The sequence below is a fragment of the Trachypithecus francoisi genome, unplaced genomic scaffold (genome assembly GCF_009764315.1).
Source record: "Trachypithecus francoisi isolate TF-2019V2 unplaced genomic scaffold, Tfra_2.0 Lachesis_group2, whole genome shotgun sequence".
Taxonomy (NCBI): Eukaryota; Metazoa; Chordata; class Mammalia; order Primates; family Cercopithecidae; genus Trachypithecus; species Trachypithecus francoisi.
This window is the reverse complement of record NW_022681465.1, coordinates 124,227,561-124,247,646: the sequence shown is the minus strand read 5'-3', so window position 1 is coordinate 124,247,646 and position 20,086 is coordinate 124,227,561. Positions and strand designations below refer to the sequence as shown.

At 38.7% G+C, this 20,086-nt stretch overlaps 1 protein-coding gene across 1 annotated transcript in view; it reads left to right on the top strand.

Annotated features, from left to right (window-relative positions):
- Positions 1–20,086, top strand: part of LOC117065499 (teneurin-2-like) — a 301,346-nt gene that overhangs the window by 206,675 nt on the left and 74,585 nt on the right. Inside the window, exon 2 of the mRNA XM_033180357.1 lies at positions 10,520–10,819. Coding sequence (XP_033036248.1) covers positions 10,594–10,819 — 226 coding nt within the window. The 5' untranslated portion in view covers positions 10,520–10,593. The remainder of the gene's footprint in view (positions 1–10,519; positions 10,820–20,086) is intronic.

The window sequence follows — 20,086 nt, the reverse complement described above, 5'->3', positions numbered from 1 at the left end:
CATAATATATCATATATATTATATACCATATATGGTATATATTACATAATGGTATATTATATATGAAATATATAATATACCATATGTATGGTATATAATGTATATATACACACCAACACATATATATTTAAACTAAATTAAGAAGTTTTTTATTGTTTGTTTTTCCCTGTGGTTGTTCAATTGCTCCAACACCCTTTGTTGAAAATGCTGTCTTACCTCCATTGAATTGCTTTTGCACCTTTCTTAAAAATCAGTTGGACAGAGCTGTGTGGCTATGTACCTGGATTCTCTATTCTATCCATTAATATGTGTGTCTATTTCTCCACCAAGACCACACAGTATTGATTCCTGTGGCTCTATAAGTCTTAAAATTGGATAGATTCATTCCTCCCACTTTCTTCTTTTTTAAAGAATTGTTTTAGCTATTCCAGTTTTTGTGCCTTTTTGTATATACTTTAAGATAAACTTATCTATACCTACAAAAATTTTTGCTAAGAGTTGACAGGAATTTCATTCAATCTGTATAACAATTTGGGGAGAATTGATATTTTTACTCTGTTGTGTCTTTCAATCCATGACACAATATGTCTCTCCATTTATTTAGATCTTCTATAATTTCTTTCATCAGTGTTGTGTAGTTTGCACCATATAATTTCTATGCACATTTTGAAAGCTTTATATCTAAGTATTTCATTTTGTTAGTGATTCTAAGTGGTTTGTGTTTTGATTTCCAGTGCCCATGTGTTCATTGCTAGTGTATTGAAATGCGATTGATTTTTACATTTTTATCTTATATCCTGTGACTTTGAGGAACTTGCTTATATTAGTTCTAGGAGTTTTCTTGTAGATTCCTTGAGATTTTTCTTCATATGCAATCATGTCATCTGTAAACAGGGAAAGTTTTATGTATTTCTTTCTGATCTATATGCTTCTTATTTTCCTTTCTTGTGTGATTGCACCATCTAGAAGTTCCAGCACCATGTTCAACAAGAGTGGTGAGAGCAGATATCATTATGTCTTTGAATTCTCAAGGGAGATACTGTGACTAGAATTTTTTTAGCCTTTTAATACAATGAATTACATTCATTGCCTTTAAAATATTGAATTCTGAGACTTGCATCCTCAGAATAAATCTCTTTTGTTCATGATGTAATTGTGTTTATATATTACTGATTTTTAAATTTGCTATCATAAGGATTTTTTGCATCTATATACCAAGGGCATATTGGTCTTTAGCTTTCTTTTCTTTTCTTTCTTTCTTTTGCTCTTTCTTTTTGTACTATTTTTGTCTTATTTAGTCATGAGGGTAATAAGTAGCTTCATAAAATAAATTGGAAAATGATCCCCTTCTAATTTCCTGGAAGAGATGTCATAGAACTGCTGTCAATTCTTTTTTAAATATTTGGTAGAATTCTCTAGTGAAACCAGCTGAGCCTGTTCATTGTGTGTTGTGTGTGTCTGTGTGTGTGTGTCTGACAGAGAGAGAGAGACTTGTGACATTAGAAATTCAATTTCATTAATAACTATAAGATCATTCAAATGATCTATTTAATATTTCATATTGGAAGAGTTGTGATACTTTGAGTTTTTTGAGGAGTTACTCCATTTGTCAAAGTTATATTGTGTATCGATCTGTTTGTAGTACAATCACCTCTCGGCATCCATGGGGAATTAGTTCCAGGATGTCCCACAGATACCGAAATCCACGAATACTCAAGTCTCTTATGTGAAATGGTGGACTTGCATATAACCTATGATATTCTTCTGTATGCTTTAAATCATCTCTAGATTACTTATATGCCTAATATAATGTAAATGCTATGTATAGTTTTGTTATATTTATTATTTATTGATTTTTGCATCCACTGTCATTCAGATCCTTTTCCCCTATAGATAAGTTGTAATTTTTTTTCTCATCCTTTCAATATTTTTTTCTCTGCCTTTAGTTTTCAGAAGTTTGACTATGGATGCAATAGATTTAGTGTTTACTGATTTTTATGTGTATGATTTTTAATTGTTGTATGGTTATTTTTTTATTTTTCTCAAATATTTTTGATCCACAGTTGGTGGAATATGAGGCTGATTGAATCTGATATGGCAAAATCCATGGATATGGTGGGCCAGCTATGTTCTCTAATTATCTTGTTCATGTATTCAGGGCCTATAATGATATCTCCTGTTTTATTCCTGATGTGGATAATTTGTGTCTTCTATTTTTTTCTTTGTCAGTCTTCCTAGAGGTTTGTCATTCTTACTGATCTTTTCAAGGAAACAAATTTTTAATTGTTTTTCTCTATTGTTTTTCTGTTTTCAGTTTTATTGATTTGGGTCTTATGTTTATTATTCCCTTCCCTTTTTTTTTGCATTATGTCTTTTTCTTCTTATTTTTTCTTAGTTTTTGAAATGGGAGCTTATATTATTGATTTGAGGCTTTTTCTGTTGTTGTCGTCCAGTGTATGCATTTACTTCTATAAACTTCCCTTTCATCACCGCTTTAACTGTATCCTGCAAATACTGATATTATATTTTCATTTTTATTTACTTTAATGTATATTTTGATTTTTTTTTTTTTTTTGAGAATTCCTTGACCCATGGATTATCTAGAAGAGTGTTGTTTAGTTTTCAAGTGTGTGGAGATTTTCTTCTTATTTTCTATTATTGATTCTAGTTTTATTCCATTGTTGTCAGGGAACATACTCCGTATGATTTTAATTCTTTAAAAATTTTTGAGGTATGTTTTATGATCCAAGATATGGTTTATATTGATATAAACCCCATGCCCACTTGAGAAAAATTTATAACCTGCTATTGTTGGGAGGAGAGTTGTGTCAATGTTGATTTATCTTGTTGGCTCATGGTGTTGTTGGGATCTTCTATAGCCTTCCTGATTTTCCATTTAAATATTCTATTAAATTTGAAGACCTGGGTGTTGAGAACTCAAATACAATTGTGCATTAAATTTTTTTCATTTATATCATTTTTTGTTTCACGTATTTTGCAGATTTTTTTTGGGGGTCATACATATTTAGAATTGCCACGTCCTCTTGGAAGATTTACCCTTTTATAATGCTCCTGTCTGTCTCTGGTAATTTCTTTGCCTGTAAGGTTCACTTAATCCAATATTAATATAGTCATTCCTGCTTTCTTTTGATTAATATTTGCATTATGCCTTTTTTTTTTTAAGTTTTATTTGCAATGTGCCTGGATTGTTATATATAAAATGACTTTCTTGGTGGAGCGCGGTAGCTCATGACTGTAATCTCAGCACTTTGGGAGGCTGAGGAAGGTAGATCGCTTGGGCCAGGAGTTCAAGACCAGCCTTGGCAACATGGCAAAATTCCATCTCCATAAAAAACACAAAAATTAGCCAGGCATGGTGGCACATGCTTGTAGTCTCAACTACTCAGGAAGTTAAGAAAGTTAAGACAAGAACATCGCTTGTGTCTGGAAAGTCGAGGCTGCCGTGGGTTGTGGTTGCGCCACTGCACTCCAGCCTGGGTAATAGAATGAGACCTTGTCAAAAGATAAAATGAAATAAAATAACCTTCTTATTGGCATCATAGAGTTGGGTCATGTTTTTAATTCACTTTGCCAGTCTTTGTCTTTTAATCAATATATTAAGACCATTTACATTTTTAAAAAAGCATTGCTATTTTAGGGTTTAAGTTTGCACTTTTATTTTTACTTTTCTGTTTGTTCTCACATTCTCTACACTTTTCATACCTCTGTTTTATTTTTCCTACTTTCTTATGGGTTACTGAACAGTTTATAGGGCTCCAGTTTTACTTACCTATAGTAATTTTGAGCGCATCTCTTTGTATAGCTTTTGTAGTTGCTACATTGTACATACATATCTTATCACAGCCTACTCCTTTCATCATTTTACTAGTTTGAATAAAGTGTGGAAGTCTCCCCTTCCTTTACATTCTCTGACCCTCCCCTATTTATAATATAATTTATTAAATATATTATCTACATACATTTAGAATCATATCCCCGAGTGTTTTAATTTTTGCTTCAACTATCGAAAAATTCTTAAAAACTCAAAAGGAGAAAGTTTATTACATTTGCTCATATTTTTGCTTTCCACATTCTCACTAACTCTTGGTGTTCCAAGATTCCTCCTTTTATGGTTTCCTTTCTATTTAGAGAACTAACTCTTTAGCTATTTTAAAAAATAGGTCTACTGGTGACCAAGTCTCTTAATTGTCCTCCATCTGATAATTTCTTGAACTTTATTGCATTCCAGAAGGATATTTTCATTGAATATAGGATTCTAGTTTGAAGACTCTTTTCTTTCAGCACTTGAAAAGTGTTGTGCTACTTTCTAATGACCTCCATGGTTTCTGATAACAAGTCCACTGTCGTTCAGATCATTTTCCCCTATAGATAAGTTGTAATTTTGTTTCTAACCCTTTCAATATTTTTTCACTGCCTTTAGTTTTCAGAATTTTAACTATGGATGCAATTGGATCTGTCCTGCATGGGATTCACTCAGCTTTCTGAATAGGTACTTTCATGCCTTTTGCAAAGTTGGGATATATACAGCTGCATTTTCAGCACTTTTCCGGCGCCTCCTTCTTTCTCCTCCTGGGACTCTGATGACATGAACATTAGGCATTTTATCATCACCCTATAGGTCCCTACAGGTCCCTAAGTGAGTTTCTTTCTTTCTTTCTTTCTTTCTTTCTTTCTTTCTTTCTTTCTTTCTTTCTTTCTTTCTTTCTTTCTTTCTTCTGTTGTATATATTGGGGTAATTTCTACTGATTATTTGCAAGTTCTCTCATTCTTTTCTTTTTGCCTCCTCTTTGCTGTTAAGTCAATCTACCATCTATTGAGAGTTTTGTTTTGTTTGGGGTTATTGTATATTTCAGTTCTGAAATTTTCACTGGGGTCTTCTTTACATCTTCTATTTGGTTCCTGAGAATTTCCATTTCTTTAATGAGACTTTCTGTTTTCCATTTGTTGCAAGTGTGCCCATAATTGTCCATTGAAGCAAATTCATGATGGCTGCTTATATCAGATAATACTGACATCTTTGTCATCTCAGCTTTGGCATCTATTGAATGCCTTTTTCCTTTCAGCTTAAGAACTTCCTGACTTTTGGCCGGGCGCGGTGGCTCAAGCCTGTAATCCCAGCACTTTGGGAGGCCGAGACGGGCGGATCACGAGGTCAGGAGATCGAGACCATCCTGGCTAACACGGTGAAACCCCGTCTCTACTAAAAATACAAAAACTAGCCGGGCGAGGTGGCTGGCGCCTGTAGTCCCAGCTACTCGGGAGGCTGAGGCAGGAGAATGGCGTAAACCCAGGAGGCAGAGCTTGCAGTGAGCTGAGATCTGGCCACTGCACTCCAGTCCGGGCGACAGAGCGAGACTCCGTCTCAAAAAAAAAAAAAAAAAAAAAAAAAAAAAAAAAGAACTTCCTGACTTTTGATATGACAAGTGATTTTTTATTGAAACCTGGACATTTGGGATATCATGTTATGCGACTCTGGTTCTTATTTAAACCTTCTATTTTAGCTGATTTTCTCTGACATGGCTGTTGACAGAGAAAGGGGGAACCTACCTCATTACTGCCAAATTCCCTGCTCAGCTTTTGTCAACATTCAAAGGTTGGGAGTTTTTTCTTAGATGCTGAGGGGAAAGCTAACCCAGGGGATAGAAGAATGGAAGTTCTGGCTCCCCACGAGACACGCAGCGATACCTCTCTGGGTGGTAGAGGTAGGAATGCTTCAGTACTGCTTACTACATGGCATCCGCTGACACCACAGGGGGCAAGAGGACTCACCACAGGAGGACCGTGAAAATTTCTGACTCTCCCAAACCTTCCTCCACACCACCCCAGTGGAGAAGGGGAGGAGTGCCTTGTTTATGCTCAGTGGCGGTGGACGAAGAGGAGAGCTTCACTATTTCCTGGAAGGGGCTGGAAGCCCTGGCTCTCCTGTATTCTGGTTGAGGTTGGTGCCTACTTGCAGCCTCATTTTCATAGAAGGGTGAGCTTCCCACTTGGCTTTTGCTGCTGAAGATGGGGGTGGGGCCACAGTCGGTTTCCATGATGTGTGGCTGGAGTAGGGTAGACATTGTCTCAACGTTTTCTTTCTTGTGAGCCCGCCCTTTTCTCTTTTTTTTCTTTCTTTTTCTTTTTTCTTTTTTTTTTTTTTTTTTTTGAGACAGAGTCTTGCTCTGTCACCCAGGCTTTAGTCCATGGGCACGATCTCGGCTCACTGGAAGCTCCGCCTCCCGGGTTCATGCCATTCTCCTGCCTCAGCCTCCAGAGTAGCTGGGACTACAGGCGCCCGCCACCATGTCCGGCTAATTTTTTTGCATTTTTAGTAGAGACAGGGTTTCACCGCGTTAGCCAGGATGGTCTCGATCTCCTGACCTCGTGATCCACCCACCTCGATTTACCAAAGTGCTAAGATTACCGCGCACTTTGACCGAGCCTGCCTTTTTCATAGTCCTTTGGCTATATAGGAGGCTCACTTTTGTTGTCTGTGCCCATGGAGATCTCTGGGTTACCAGGTCCATGTCTGGGATATCTGTATCAATCTATATCTCTGTCTATCTCTATCTATCTATCTATCTATCTATCTACTATCTATCTATCTATTTATTTATCTATCCGTCATCTCATTTGTTTTTGCCATATATATAGCAAAAAGAAACCCCAGGAAACTCACCACTGTTGTTCCTTGGGTCCTGAGGCCCCTCATTGTTCTGCTCTTCTTTCTACTTTTCATAATCTTATGTGTTTTCTATATAATGTTTGGGGCTTTTGGCTGTACCTTGTAGGGAAAATAGGGAAAAGTATGTCTATTCTGTCTTTCTGGAAGGAGACATTTATAGACTGCCTGATTTTTAAAGATAAGAATCCAGATTTTCATATATAATTCTTCCACTTTGTCTTTTAATACTGACGATCAATTTTTTTTTTTTTTTTTTTTTTTTTTTTTTGAGATGGAGTCTCACTCTGTTGCCCAGCTGGAGTGCAGTGGTGTGATCTCAGCTCACTGCAACTTCTGCTTTCTGAGTTCAAGAATTCTCTTCCTCAGCATCTTCAGTAGCTGGGATTACAGGCATCTGCCATCAGGCTCGGCTTTTGTGTGTGTGTGTGTGTGTTTTTAGTAGACACCGGATTTCATCATCTTGGCCAGGCTGGTCTTGAACTCCTAACCTCGTGATCCACCCGCCTCGGCCTTCCTAAGTGTTGGGACTATAGACGTGAGCCACCGCACCCAGCCGACAATCAGTTTTTAAGTAATAGGCAGGCTAAATGCAAAATGTCTATTTGCCAACAGTCTGTGAGCTCTGCCTAGCTCCTTAAGAAATTTAGTTTCTCTGACTGAGATTTGTGATTTTTTACCTCATCATATATAAATTTTCATCATTTATCCAGAGGTGATATTGCTGACAAATTTGACTATCAAGGGCAGAGCCAAGAAAGAGAAATTTATCAGGAAAAGATCTCTGAGCAACCACATTAGATGCCAAAATGTCCAAACACTGAAGTTCTTGAACTTTGTTAATAGGTTATAAACTTTGCGGCCTGGCACAGTGGGTCACATCTGTAATCCCAGCACTTCAGGAGGCCAAGGCAAGCAGATCACCTGAGGTCAGGAGTTCAAGACCACTCTGGCCAACATGGTGAAACCCCCATCTCTACTAAAAATACAAGAAATTATCCGAGTGTGGTGGTGGGTACCTGTAATCCCAGATACTTGGGAGGCTGAGGCAGGAGAATCACTTGAACCCGGGAGGCAGAGGTTGCAGTGAGCCGAGATTGCGTCACTGCACTCCAACTTGGGCAACAAGAGCAAAACTCCATCTCAAAAAAAAAAAAAATTATAAGCTTTTAAACTCCCACTCTGAGCATGATTTAAAAAATAAAAGCACACACACATACACACACATATGTAGGAAGTCAGTCTACTTTTCTAGCACAATGCAAATTAGAGAAGATAAGATTTCATGAGTCTGGAACACTGAAGATACTGAAATTACAAACTAACAGTGAAGCAAGAGAGAAGAAATCATCAAATTGACTCAAAACACTCAACTCCCAATAAAACCACCTGTGGCTCCTCAGTGTTGGTGCACACAGTCTTATATTCTTTTAGTAGATGCTGAACGTCTTCCGTGATTGGAGCCTAGCTTAAAAATTAGGATTTATTATTAGAACTGTGAGTTTCAGGGATTCATATCATCATCTTCCTCCTCTGTCTTATGCAAGTCTGTAACTCCTTAGCTAACAAAAAAAAATGTTTTTAATCATTCAGAGGAGAATAAAAACTAATTTTAATTGACCACCTATGATGTGTTAAATAGTATACTGGAATTTTACCACCATGTATGTTTTAATTTTTACAAAAACTCTGTGAAGTAGATACTATTTTTTTCTATTTCAACTGATTGAGAAACTGAGTTCAAAAGACCAGGAATAATTTTGACAAGGGCTGTGTCTCAGCCGTGGTCCTGATAGGACTGGCATCCAAATAAGACCTCAATGGCCACACTCTTAAATAACCTATAGTATGGATTCCAAAATGCTGAAATCGCATGTTAGAAGTTAGGAAAGGAGATTTGGGCATCTAGAAATTGCCTTAATGTGGAGACACTTGAACTGACTATGCCACAGCAAAAACTGACATGTCGACACTACTTATGTCCTCTAAGCAGGTCCTGGAGTCATGACTACAGACTCTCAAAGGCACTTCTGAACTTGCTGAGTGAGAGACTCTAGACTCCAGCAAACTAGCTACTGCTTGTGCTTTCTTATGAGCAATGGAGTTTTGCTCTTGTTGCCCAGGTTGGAGTGCAATGGTGGATCTCAGCGCACTGCAACCTCCGCCTCCTGAATTCAAGCGATTCTACTGCCTCAGCCTCCCAAGTAACTGGGATTAGAGGCGCCCGCCACCACGCCCAATTTTTTTTTTTTTTTTTTTGTAGTTTCAGTAGAGACGGGATTTTACTGTGTTGGCCAGGCTGGTCTCAGACTCCTGACCTCAGGCAATCCACCCGCCTCGGCCTCCCAAAGTTGCAGGCGTGAGCCACCCACCGTGCCTGGCCAGTCGTACCCTCTTTTTCATTGCCAATTGTCAAACAAAATTGTCTGCAATTACAGGCAGTATTTGATAAAGTATACGCACAGTGTAAATTAGAGGGGGTCCCTGAGATCTAGAAGAACTCCTGGTATGAAAAAACAAGGGGGTCTACTTGGCTTCTGGTGTCTGGAGGCAAATGTCATCCACATTGCTGTGCACAGCTATCTTATTATAGTGTGGTAAAGTAGACAAGGAAGAGCAGAGGGGTTCAAAACTACAGATCTGCTCCCCCCGTATTTCCTGACATATTGAGGAGGCAGCGAGCAACAGTAGCCTGGAGAAAAATCATCACCCTGGCTCTGGGTCGCATTTTCCATTTTAATTAAAATTCGTATTTGTCCATTCTGTCCAGGTCCTGGCCCTGTGGTCTATGCTATTTTGCATAGCAAATGAAATCAATAAGAGCCTATGATTTGGAACTTGGAGGCGCCTAAGCATTTTGGTCATATTTGCTAGGCAGAAGGCGAGTGTTTTCTGAGTGATGTTTGGCATACACTTCCAGGCTGAGGGTATCATATGCCAGACTGTGGGGCTCCCTGGTTGCCAGTTCATATGTTAGAGGTTCCTTCCCCTTCAGCTTTCCTACTGTACTTGGTAATCTTCCTCATTTTTTTTTTTTTTTTCTGTTCTATAGTGGGTATCCCAGCAATGAAGGTGACAGAATGGCTTGGGGCAATTATCAGGTGGCTGTGCCAGTAAGCCTGCCTGTCAGCAGTTATCATGTTGGTGGGTGACTAGGCAGAAGAAGTAACCAGGTGTGTCCAACACACAGATCTGCAAAGGAGCGAAAACTGGGAGTTTGCCAAAAGCTCGTTGAAGAAATTGGAGAAAGATTGTTTGCATGTTGAGAACAACTTTTATTCTTATTCTCCAGACATAGCTAGGAAATGTTATGTTAGTTGCATGGGACTTGGTATCCCTACAAAGTATTAATAGCACATATTTATGTCTTATGCTCAGATCTGCTGCTGTACCTTTCTTTGCCTTTTTTTTTTTGGGTCGGTGGGGATGGCGGGGTGGTATTTGTTTTCTACCCAAGCCTTCTCTAGCATAGAGAGAATGTAATTAAAGAAGGATAAAATCAATTTGGCTTTGAATTGCTTCATAGTAAGATCTTGCATTAGAGTGACAGACTCATCATGTCATCTGTGCATACATAAAAAATCAAAAGATGAGTATTTGTTGTTACTGTTTTTTCCAAATCTATTAAATTAAACAGCAAGAAAATTAATTTACTCTATCAAGTTCTTCTATTTAGGTTGATTGTTTCGTTTTCATTGAACTTTTACAAAAGAGATTGCGCAGGGTTGACCAAGTCTGCATTTTCACATTTTTGTCTGAGTCAGAGCATGAATCAGAACTGAAGGCAACATTTCTTGTAATCACAGTTTTGGTTTTTTTCTTCTACGTTTTTAGGTGGCAAAGTGACAAGTGCCAAAACTCAGGCCTGACTTTTCTGAAAACATCAGCATTCTGCCATATCTGGAATAATGGATGTAAAGGACCGGCGACACCGCTCTTTGACCAGAGGACGCTGTGGCAAAGAGTGTCGCTACACAAGCTCCTCTCTTGACAGTGAGGACTGCCGCGTGCCCACACAGAAATCCTACAGCTCCAGTGAGACTCTGAAGGCCTATGATCATGACAGCAGGATGCACTATGGAAACCGAGTCACAGACCTCGTCCACCGGGAGTCAGATGAGTTTCCTAGACAAGGTTTGTCTTCCCCTGCAGATTTGCTCTCAACTGTGTAACTTACTTGATTTGCGTGGTTGCTGGCTACTTTTGGAGATTCACCATGGTGGGTTTTGACAGATGTAGCCTACAGCAGACCCTTGGTTCCATAAAGGATATTCCTAACACCATGGTGAATCTCTATCCTGAGAAACCTAAGATTATCTGTGGTTTTTCAAAACTATTCTCCTCGTAGTCCACTTACAAGCCTCAAATTTCTATTCCTTTTTGCGTTGGGTTTCTCACTTAGATTCTCCTTGAACAAATGGTGTATCTTGGTTAAAACATCTTTGAAATAGTGTATAATAATACACCCTTTTCCTTCAACTAAAATATGATGTTAATTCTGAGTTATATGTTTCTCTTTTTGTGTTTCAGAGCATAGGTGGCCACATGTATGTTATTTTCCAATTCCACTGATGTAATTATCCCTCCTACTTTCCCCAAGCCTTAATTTTCCTTTTCTTATACTGTTTTGATTTCTTTGGGGAGGAGAATATTTTTCTCCCAAGCACTAACAGTTGGCATTCTCTTCATGTCCAATATTTATGAAGAGTTCTGTTATCACTTCTCCAGGGTTGCTGTAAATGCATCAACACGTAGACTAAAGCAAAGCAGTGCTGAGAGGTGGTGTGACAAAGCTCACTCTCTAGCTCCATGTCTTACTAGTACCAGCCTCGCCGTGTGTGCAGTTTACATTCATGGCTCAGCAAAATTACAAGCAAAGGCACAAAACTGTACCGAATGCCTCAGGAAGGGTCACTCTGCCAGCACCAAAGGGCTAAGCCCTGCTCTGCTAGGTTATTGCATCATTTGTTTTATAACACTGATTATTTCTTGTTCCATGTCCTTGGGAGTAAATGTGGCAATGGGTTTAATTTCTAACTAAATAACTTAGCTTGGAATTCTAGTCCTGGTTTCTCAGCTTCCTTAAACTACTTTTACTATTTTTTACTTATTACAAAATGTGCGTGTGTGTGTGTGTGTGTGTGTGTGTGTATTATTAATTAGCACTATGCCCACGGTTTATAAATCTACAATCCAGAGGTTGTTCTAGATAACATCTTTTTATACACTCTTGGTTTAGCCTAGCTCCAGCTTTTATATTTAACAGAGGACTGAAAAAATAAATCAACAGAGAAACTGTTAGAATTGTGTTTCCATTGCCATTATAACTCTTGCAGGATACAATTTTTATTTAATCTTCCTTCTTATTTTCTGAGTTATCTTCATGTAAATGAAACACATGCTGATCCTCCTCCATGAGAAAATGGGGGCAGAGGCTGCTTGAAAATTGCTCCGGATCAAATGCCTTTGATCTGTAACTTCAACAAGTGTTTTTGCTTTGTTAAGCTCTCACCGTTCCCGAAATTGCAGGTAGTGACAATTGGAAAAAAAAAAGAAGAATCATGGCTTAATGAACTGAGAGAGAGCTTACATTTCCAATATAATAAAATTGGGACACCTCTCTGTTGTTTCCCAGAGCTGCACTAACATGAAACTCAAATATTTTGAAAGGTGATGCACGTTCAACGTGGTTGAAAGCCTTTCATTTTCTGCTGGAGTTTTTGTCTCATTTATGTTGTTGCTGCATATGTTTTTGTGTCTCAGAATTCTGTGCTGAAATGTTCACTCTTCTTCCTGAGTCTTACTAAAGGTGCATCCTGGCTTCTGGATCATTGTGCACTGAGATGTAGCTTCCAGGTTATTGCTGAATTGTGGATCGGCCTATCACCTTTTCCATTATTAATATTTACATAAAATAAAACCAAGGACTAGGATTTTATTGTCAAATATACCTTTATGCTTCCTGTTTAGTCTTGTTCCCCTCCATTGATAATAATAGAGGTTGCTTGGCCATATCAAACTCAGAGCTTTGCAATTAACAATTCACACATGCCGCATGTTGTTATTGAGCCCATATTTGTTTGTGTAATGTGTTTGCATGAATTAAAAACTGTGCAGGCCAAAAGTAGAAATAAAAAGCATCAGAAGGTATTTGCATATGCAAGTGCAATTCCTTCTGAAGACATCTATGAATTTATGCATGAAAATGTAGTCAGAGTCTGAATGGATCTACTTTGATGGGTTCTAAAATTGAACTCTGCAGGAAGTAAATAAGCACATATTTAAGGAGAGAAGGAACAGGAGATACAATCTGGCAAGCAGTACATTCAACTTGAAACTTAGCCACTACAGAGAGGGTTAAAATAAATTTTACACTCCGTAATAACAATAATTTTTTTTAAATGTCATGCATTTCCCATTTTATTTTCTTATTCATGAAATCAAAGAGCAGGATCATCTCCGTACTTATTAGCCTAGAGGTACATTAACAAGGATCATAGTGGGATCATCTCCTGCAGTATTCTTATTTAAAACCCAAGACACTGATCATAAAACAAACACACTTCTCACATACAACCAAGTTTTGCAAACACAGTTGGATGACTCTACAGATGCTCAGCGTGGAAAAGAATTGCCAGCCAGTGAAAGTGACGCGGGCCCAGAGTCAGACCTTGTCCAGTTACCCCACCTGGCCCGCTCAAGCATCAAATGCAAGAACCTGCCATCTCCCAGCAGGAGAAATGAGCCAGGTGTTCCCATGAGAAGCTTACGGAAGCTCCGGTCAAATTGTGCTCATCTTTGCTTGCTTTCAACACAGACTCCTCCTCTGCCTTCTTCTATTGTGGCTTCTTCTCTTGAGTATGCAAATCACCTGTCTGGCCTCTATTATGCTGGATCCTCCTGGTGTGAAGGAAGAAAATTGCTGACCTTCGGTCTGTGGCCACTGGAGTAATTAGTAATTAGTAAATGACTAATCCTGCACTAAATAGCATCCTAGTGGTCTGAGAGCTAATGCACCTGACAAAAGTGAGCAGTGGTCTGATCCCTGGTCAGACCCAGCCCTAGTCCAACCTGTGAAATAGATGCCACTTTGAATAATGAAGGTCGGCCAAGTTCCCAGGCAGTTTGTATAAGCTTGTCTTTTGTTTTGTTTTGTTTTGGACCCCAGAGGTAGGGTGAAGAGCAATGTGATATACAAGACGTTCTCCTGGGGCTTAGGAGTCTAGAGTTGGACGTGAATTCTGCTTTTGCATGTGCATGTGCCTGGGACTCTGCTCTGCATTCTGTGTTTCATGAGGATTACTACATGGTTTTCAGGTATATTAAACAAACAACAATAATAACTATGACAAACGAACAACGGCGAACATTTGTTGAGTACTCTGTGTCTGGAGTCAGTCTAAGCATTTTGCTTGCCTTAACTCAGTTAATGCTCACAACAACTTTGCAAGGTGGGTACTATCACTCCCTTGTTTACTTGTTAGGAAACTGAGTCAGAGAGAGATTAAATAAGTCATCCAAAGTTGAAAACATGGAAAGAGCTGGAGACAGGCTTCAAACCTAAGGGACTGGATTCAAGAACTATGTTTTAAACCAATGTGTTTCATCACCTCCCAAATAAATAAGTAAACAAACAAAAATATAATTAAATCCTTGGTCAAAGGTGAGAAAGAGTCTATGAAATACACTTTCTAAGCCTTTCAAGAATCCATACCTTTACATCTTTCTTAATAATACAGGAACTGTAATTAATAGTATTGATTGAACATATAGTATTCACCACCAGCTCCCAGCCCTGTTGATGTAATTCCTGTTCTCATCCATTCACCTCCATCTCACAATCATTCTTGACTCTCCAGAAGCATTCCTGCCTACAATACCTCTCTACCAACCACCACTCTAGGAAAAAGTTTCGACTGCAGGGATGTATACTGGGCTGTCAGCGCTGATTCTATGTCCTCCCTTATGGTCATCACCTTTTTGCACAACCTGTCCACCTGGAACACTAACCAAGAAAGGTGTCACTATCTAAATGATATTGCTCAGGTAAGCAGAACTGACTCTTTTCTGTGCTAACCAAGGCCCAGTGGGCCAGAGTTCAGCCAGGCCTCTTATTCCTCAAAAAGTGCTTCTTTCCAGTTAGCAGTTCAAGTCTCTCGAGAGGGGGCCAAGATTGAATTCTTTCTCTGTACCTCAGGCTGGCTGTCTAGGTCAAGGTCAAAGAAAAAGTTGGGGAAAGATTGAATTTTTGAAAGTATGCTTGCATCAGTTCTCTCATTCAGTTAGAGCAAAGAAATAAATCCTACCAACTCTTTGATGTGCTTTAAAAAGCACATAAACAAACACACACACACACGTACACGTTTTAGGCTAGGTTTGGTTTGGTACTCCATAAATTAATTCTTGCTCTTATGATCTTTAAAATCATTTGCACAATAACTTTTGCTCTGTATAATTTGGCATAATGTACATTTAAACAGTGTTAATGAGCTGAAAACTCATGAACCACTAGTAAGCTAGAGTATTACCTGCACTGATTCAATTAATTTATATAATAATTGTGGGAATATTTTGGAAATCTGTAAACATTTCTATCTATACCATTGTCTTAAAATAGTCATTTTTCCACTCTACCTAAATAATGGTTAAAAGGTTCTAGTTTGAAAACCTCAGCACTTTAATTTACCTACAAAGAATACCTTGTAGATGTTAGTACATTTCAAGAGTTTGTGTGGTCAATATTTTGAAGGCTGAAATGTACCTTGAGAAGATTGCTTTCCATTTATCTTCCCACTTCTAGATAGGACTACTTTTCATAGCTCAACTAAGAATAACACAGCGCCTTCTAGTCTTTGTTTTTTTTTTTTTTTTTTTTTTTTTAATCCTTAGAAAAAGAGAATCTACAACCTTTCAATTTTATCTTCTTGCTGGATAACTTGAATCCTTGTTGTTTTATATGGGAGGCATATGGGAAAAGAGTAATGAATGAAGACTCTGGAGTTCAACTTTGTCCATATCCCAGTGCTGATGGGTACCATCAGTGTGATCTTGACCAAATTCTAGAACATCGACTGAGTCTCATTTTCTCCGTCTGTAAAAACTCTACCATATAGAGTAATTGGGTTTATTTCTTACAGTTATGTATTTATTATGATCTGGACATTATCTTTCTTTTAATAAGTGCTAGTAATTATCATTATAGTTATTGTCATTTTAACCCTACCACCAGCAAAAGTGGAGATCACTTGCTCTTCAACTCTAATAATATTTTGGTGCAACAGAAATTTTTCTTTCTTCTTGATTTGTTTCCCGTGTCTTGCAAAAATTCTGACATTTTCAAACTCAGAACTTCTTTTTTTCCAGCTTGTTGATAGACTGTGTCTGACTCTCTATCCACCATACATTTTGTTCCCAAAGATGAACATAACTCATACATTATTTTCCTATTTTTAGACAGGAATGAAAGACACTATCTAACAACCGTCAACTGATGCCAACACACTGTAAGAGAGTTGCTAGTCAGACAGTTTTACAAGTTAAAAAAATATAGATTGGAAAAACTGCTCTAAGCTAGTGTCATAGGATACAAACACTTTTTTGGGGTGTGCATTTTATGGCATGTAAATGCACACATATTTCAGAAATGAGTATAATTAAGAGTAGACTTAATCCATACAAATGCTGGATAAAATTAATCCGTTTTCATCACTTTATGTGCAATAATTTGGAATCTATGTCAGAGAGTCAATGTTGCGGATTTTCATTGTTGATACTACCCTTCTAGGAATATGTCTATATTTTTCAATAACTTTAGCCATTTGGCAACTATCTTCATGTTTGCCCAATTGTTATCCTCCCAGTAATTATCTATGGTCCATTCTGCATTCAACTTTGTATCCAACTTTCTTTGAATTACCTTCCTTTTCCTGCTCTTTCTTGGTGGAAATTCCCCAGAGTTTCACCCTAATCCTATACTCTTCTTCTCCATGGCACTTTCTTTAGAACACTCTTATTCATAGGACTCTTCAGTGGTCACTACTTCTACTTCTAAAGACTTTTTCATTTGCAAATGATAGTATCCCAGTTCAAATTAGCTTACTTGAAAAGATAATGTTTTAGCTGACACCACCAGATAATCTAAGAATGCATCTGCCCCTCACACTTATCATCTCTCACAAGATTCTCATTCTCATATATTGGCTTTATTCTTCAGAGAGATCTCTTTGAAGAAGTCTGCTGAGCACCCCCACTCTCACATTTTCTCATTTGGTAGCATCACTGGAAAGAGTCCCTTTTTATATATATGTTTGGGGTTTATTTTGCTATTTTCAGCAGAATATTCTCCACGTAGATATTCAGGCTGTCCTGGCATGGGGCATGTGCTGATAATACTTATATCTACCATTTTATGGCTGTAGCTGGCCACGTCTTGGACGTGTACTTCAAGGTAGCTTACAGTGAGTACCTCCTAAACCTGATGGAATGAATTCTGCATAGGAAAGAAAGACTCTCATAGCTGAAGTAGACCATAAACACTAACTGGCCCAATAACAAATGTTCCTAATGCTAGTGAGGCTGAAGTTTAAGGCTCCCCTTCTGTGGTCTTTCTAAGCTGTATTGGTCCATTCTCATGCTGCTAATAAAGACAAACCTGAGACTGGGTAATTTATAAGGAAAAAGGGATTAAATGGACTTACAGTTCCACGTGGCTGGTAGGCCTCACAATCATGGTGGAAGGTGAAGGAGGAGCAAAGGCACACCTTACATGGCAGCGGGCAAGAGCACGTGTGCAGAGGAACTGCCCTTTATAAAACTGTCAAACCTCATGAGACTTATTCACTATCATGAGAACAGCACGGGAAAAACTTACCCCCATGATTCAATTACATCCCACCAGGTCCCTTCCATCACACATGGGGATTATGGGAGCTACAATTCAAGGTGAGATTTGAGTGGGGACACAGCCAAACCATATTATAAGCTTCACATCCACTTTGCTACTGGACCTTGGAATATTTTATCTTTATGTATCCAAGTAGCAAATTTAATTGTCTTTCCTTCAAAATTTGTTTCTGTTTTTCATTTCTCAGCTTTGGGGAATGGTATCACAGCCTTGCATTTTAGATAAAGTCTTCCAAGCCTCTTTTTTCTTGATTCTTTATATTGATGCTTATCAAATCACACCTATTATTCCTGCTTCATTTATCTCAGTTCCAAGTTTCTCATTCTGTGGGCAGTTTCCAACACTTCAACACCGGACAATTGCTTCAGCACTTCAATTGCCTCCTTCCCTAATTTTTTCTTCTGGCACGTTTTCCATATCTTGGATGGTTTTGAGTTTTTAAAACACGGCCTTATCTTTCCCACTTCCCTCAAATTGATTCAAAAATATTTCAGGGGTTCCTAAAAGGCAACTGTAAGTTCCTAAAAGGCAACTGCCTTTACAACAGTAAAAAAAGGTAAACATGGTTTCTAACTTCACACAGCTCGGCAGTTTTAAAATGGTAAGATATAATTGATATGTAACTAAGTGCCATATAAAAAAACACTACAAAAGGGAAAATATTGGATGGTTTTGCAGAGACCTCTAACCCAGATTTGTGTGCCCAGAATGGCATCCCAGGAATTAGGGACCTTCTTGCGTATGTTTGAGGGATGGGGAGGAGGTCGGACAATCAAAGAGGCAAGACAGTGTTCAGGCAAGAGTTATAGCATGTGCAAAAGTCCAGAGGTGACCACAGTTAGTTGTTCCAAGGATGTCAAAGAAGTGTAGGTTGGATGAGCTAGAGTGCCAGAGAGAAACAGTCATGAAGACATTTCAGAGAGACAATGCTGGTTTCAGCTCATGGAGAGAGGCAAGGTGGTCAGCCACAGGTTGTGTCTTCATCTAAGCAAGGGAGCCTGGTGGCCTGAACTAAGATAGCAGAGATTGTTTGAGAAATGTTGAAATAAAAAGATTGTTGGCTTTTTTTAGACAGAGTTTTGCTCTTGTTGCCCAGGCTGGAGTGCAAAGGCACGGTCTCGGCTCACTGCAACCTCCGCCTCCTGGGTTCAAGTGATTCTCCTGCCTCAGCCTCCCAAGTAGCTGGGATTACAGGGATGCGCCACTACACCTGGCTAAATATTTTTTTTTTTTTTTTTTGTATTTTTAGTAGAGACAGGGTTTCTCCATGTTGGTCCAGCTGGTCTCGAACTCCTGACCATAGGTGATCCACCCACCTTGGCCTCCCAAAGTGCTGGGATTACAGGCATGAGCCACCGTACGTGGCCCCTGACTGTTGGCTTTTTAGGATACCTTAAAAGCGGAGGAAGATATACTGTTCTGAGACTCCTGGGCATTGACTGCTTTTTTCTCCTGCAAAGAGAATATTGCCTTTCTGATGCTGAGTTTACTTAAAGAGCCGGGAAAGGTCAATGCTTGTAAATAACCCCTTAAGTGGAAGTACATAGATTGTTAGTTCAAGTTCTTCTGGAATGTTGGACATAAACCAAAGTACAAAAATATAGTGTTGCAATAAGAATTTGGATTATTTTATTATTTTTTTTTAATTTGTTAGATTCCTGCCTATGCAAAGGGTAGCACCAGCTACAGAGCACTCCATATGGATACCAGGCAAGGAAAAAATAGAGAAGAGATTATGCTGCATCTGCCCTTTCTCTGTGTGGCCCATGATACCATTGTTTATTCTCTGTCATGGACTAAATAAATCAGAGACTAAGTAGATGTGAGTTCTGTGTGTGTGTGTGTGTGTGTGTCCGTGTGTGTTCAACTGAGTGTGTGTTTTATCCCTGCCAATTGGTAACTTTATTTGCAAAGCTGAGTATGTTTAGAAGATAGAACCAATACTTTCTGGCAACTGATGGGGCAAGCAGGCTAAGAGAAAAAAGAAAGTCAAGGACATCCCTGAAGTTTCTGGTTATGGCAACTGACCATCAATCACCAGGGCTTGAGACAGAGGATGGCCTGGTTTGTGGGTTAAGATGGGATAGGTAACTGTCAGCCTTTTGAACTGGAGGTATCCTGTAGGCTGTCCACGTGCAGATGTCTAATAGGCAGTGGCTGTCCAGTCTTGAAATTCTGGAGAGAGGCTTGAGCTGGATAAAGATTTAGGAGTTGACAGCTAATAATTTCATGGGACTTGGTATGATCATCTGTGAAAAAAACATGTACAAGGTAGAGAAATAAGAAGCTCATATGACAATGCAGGTAATCAAGGAATAGGAAGAGGAAGAAAATCCTGTGAAAAGATTGGGGAAAAAAAAGAACACCTTACTTTCCTTTACATGTGCTATTCACTCAGTGCAAACTTGACCTGTCATTACACAGTGTGAGTTTTATTCCCCATCCCACCACTCAGAGTTGACCTCCTTTTTGTCCCGTAAATCAGAGGCCACAAAGTT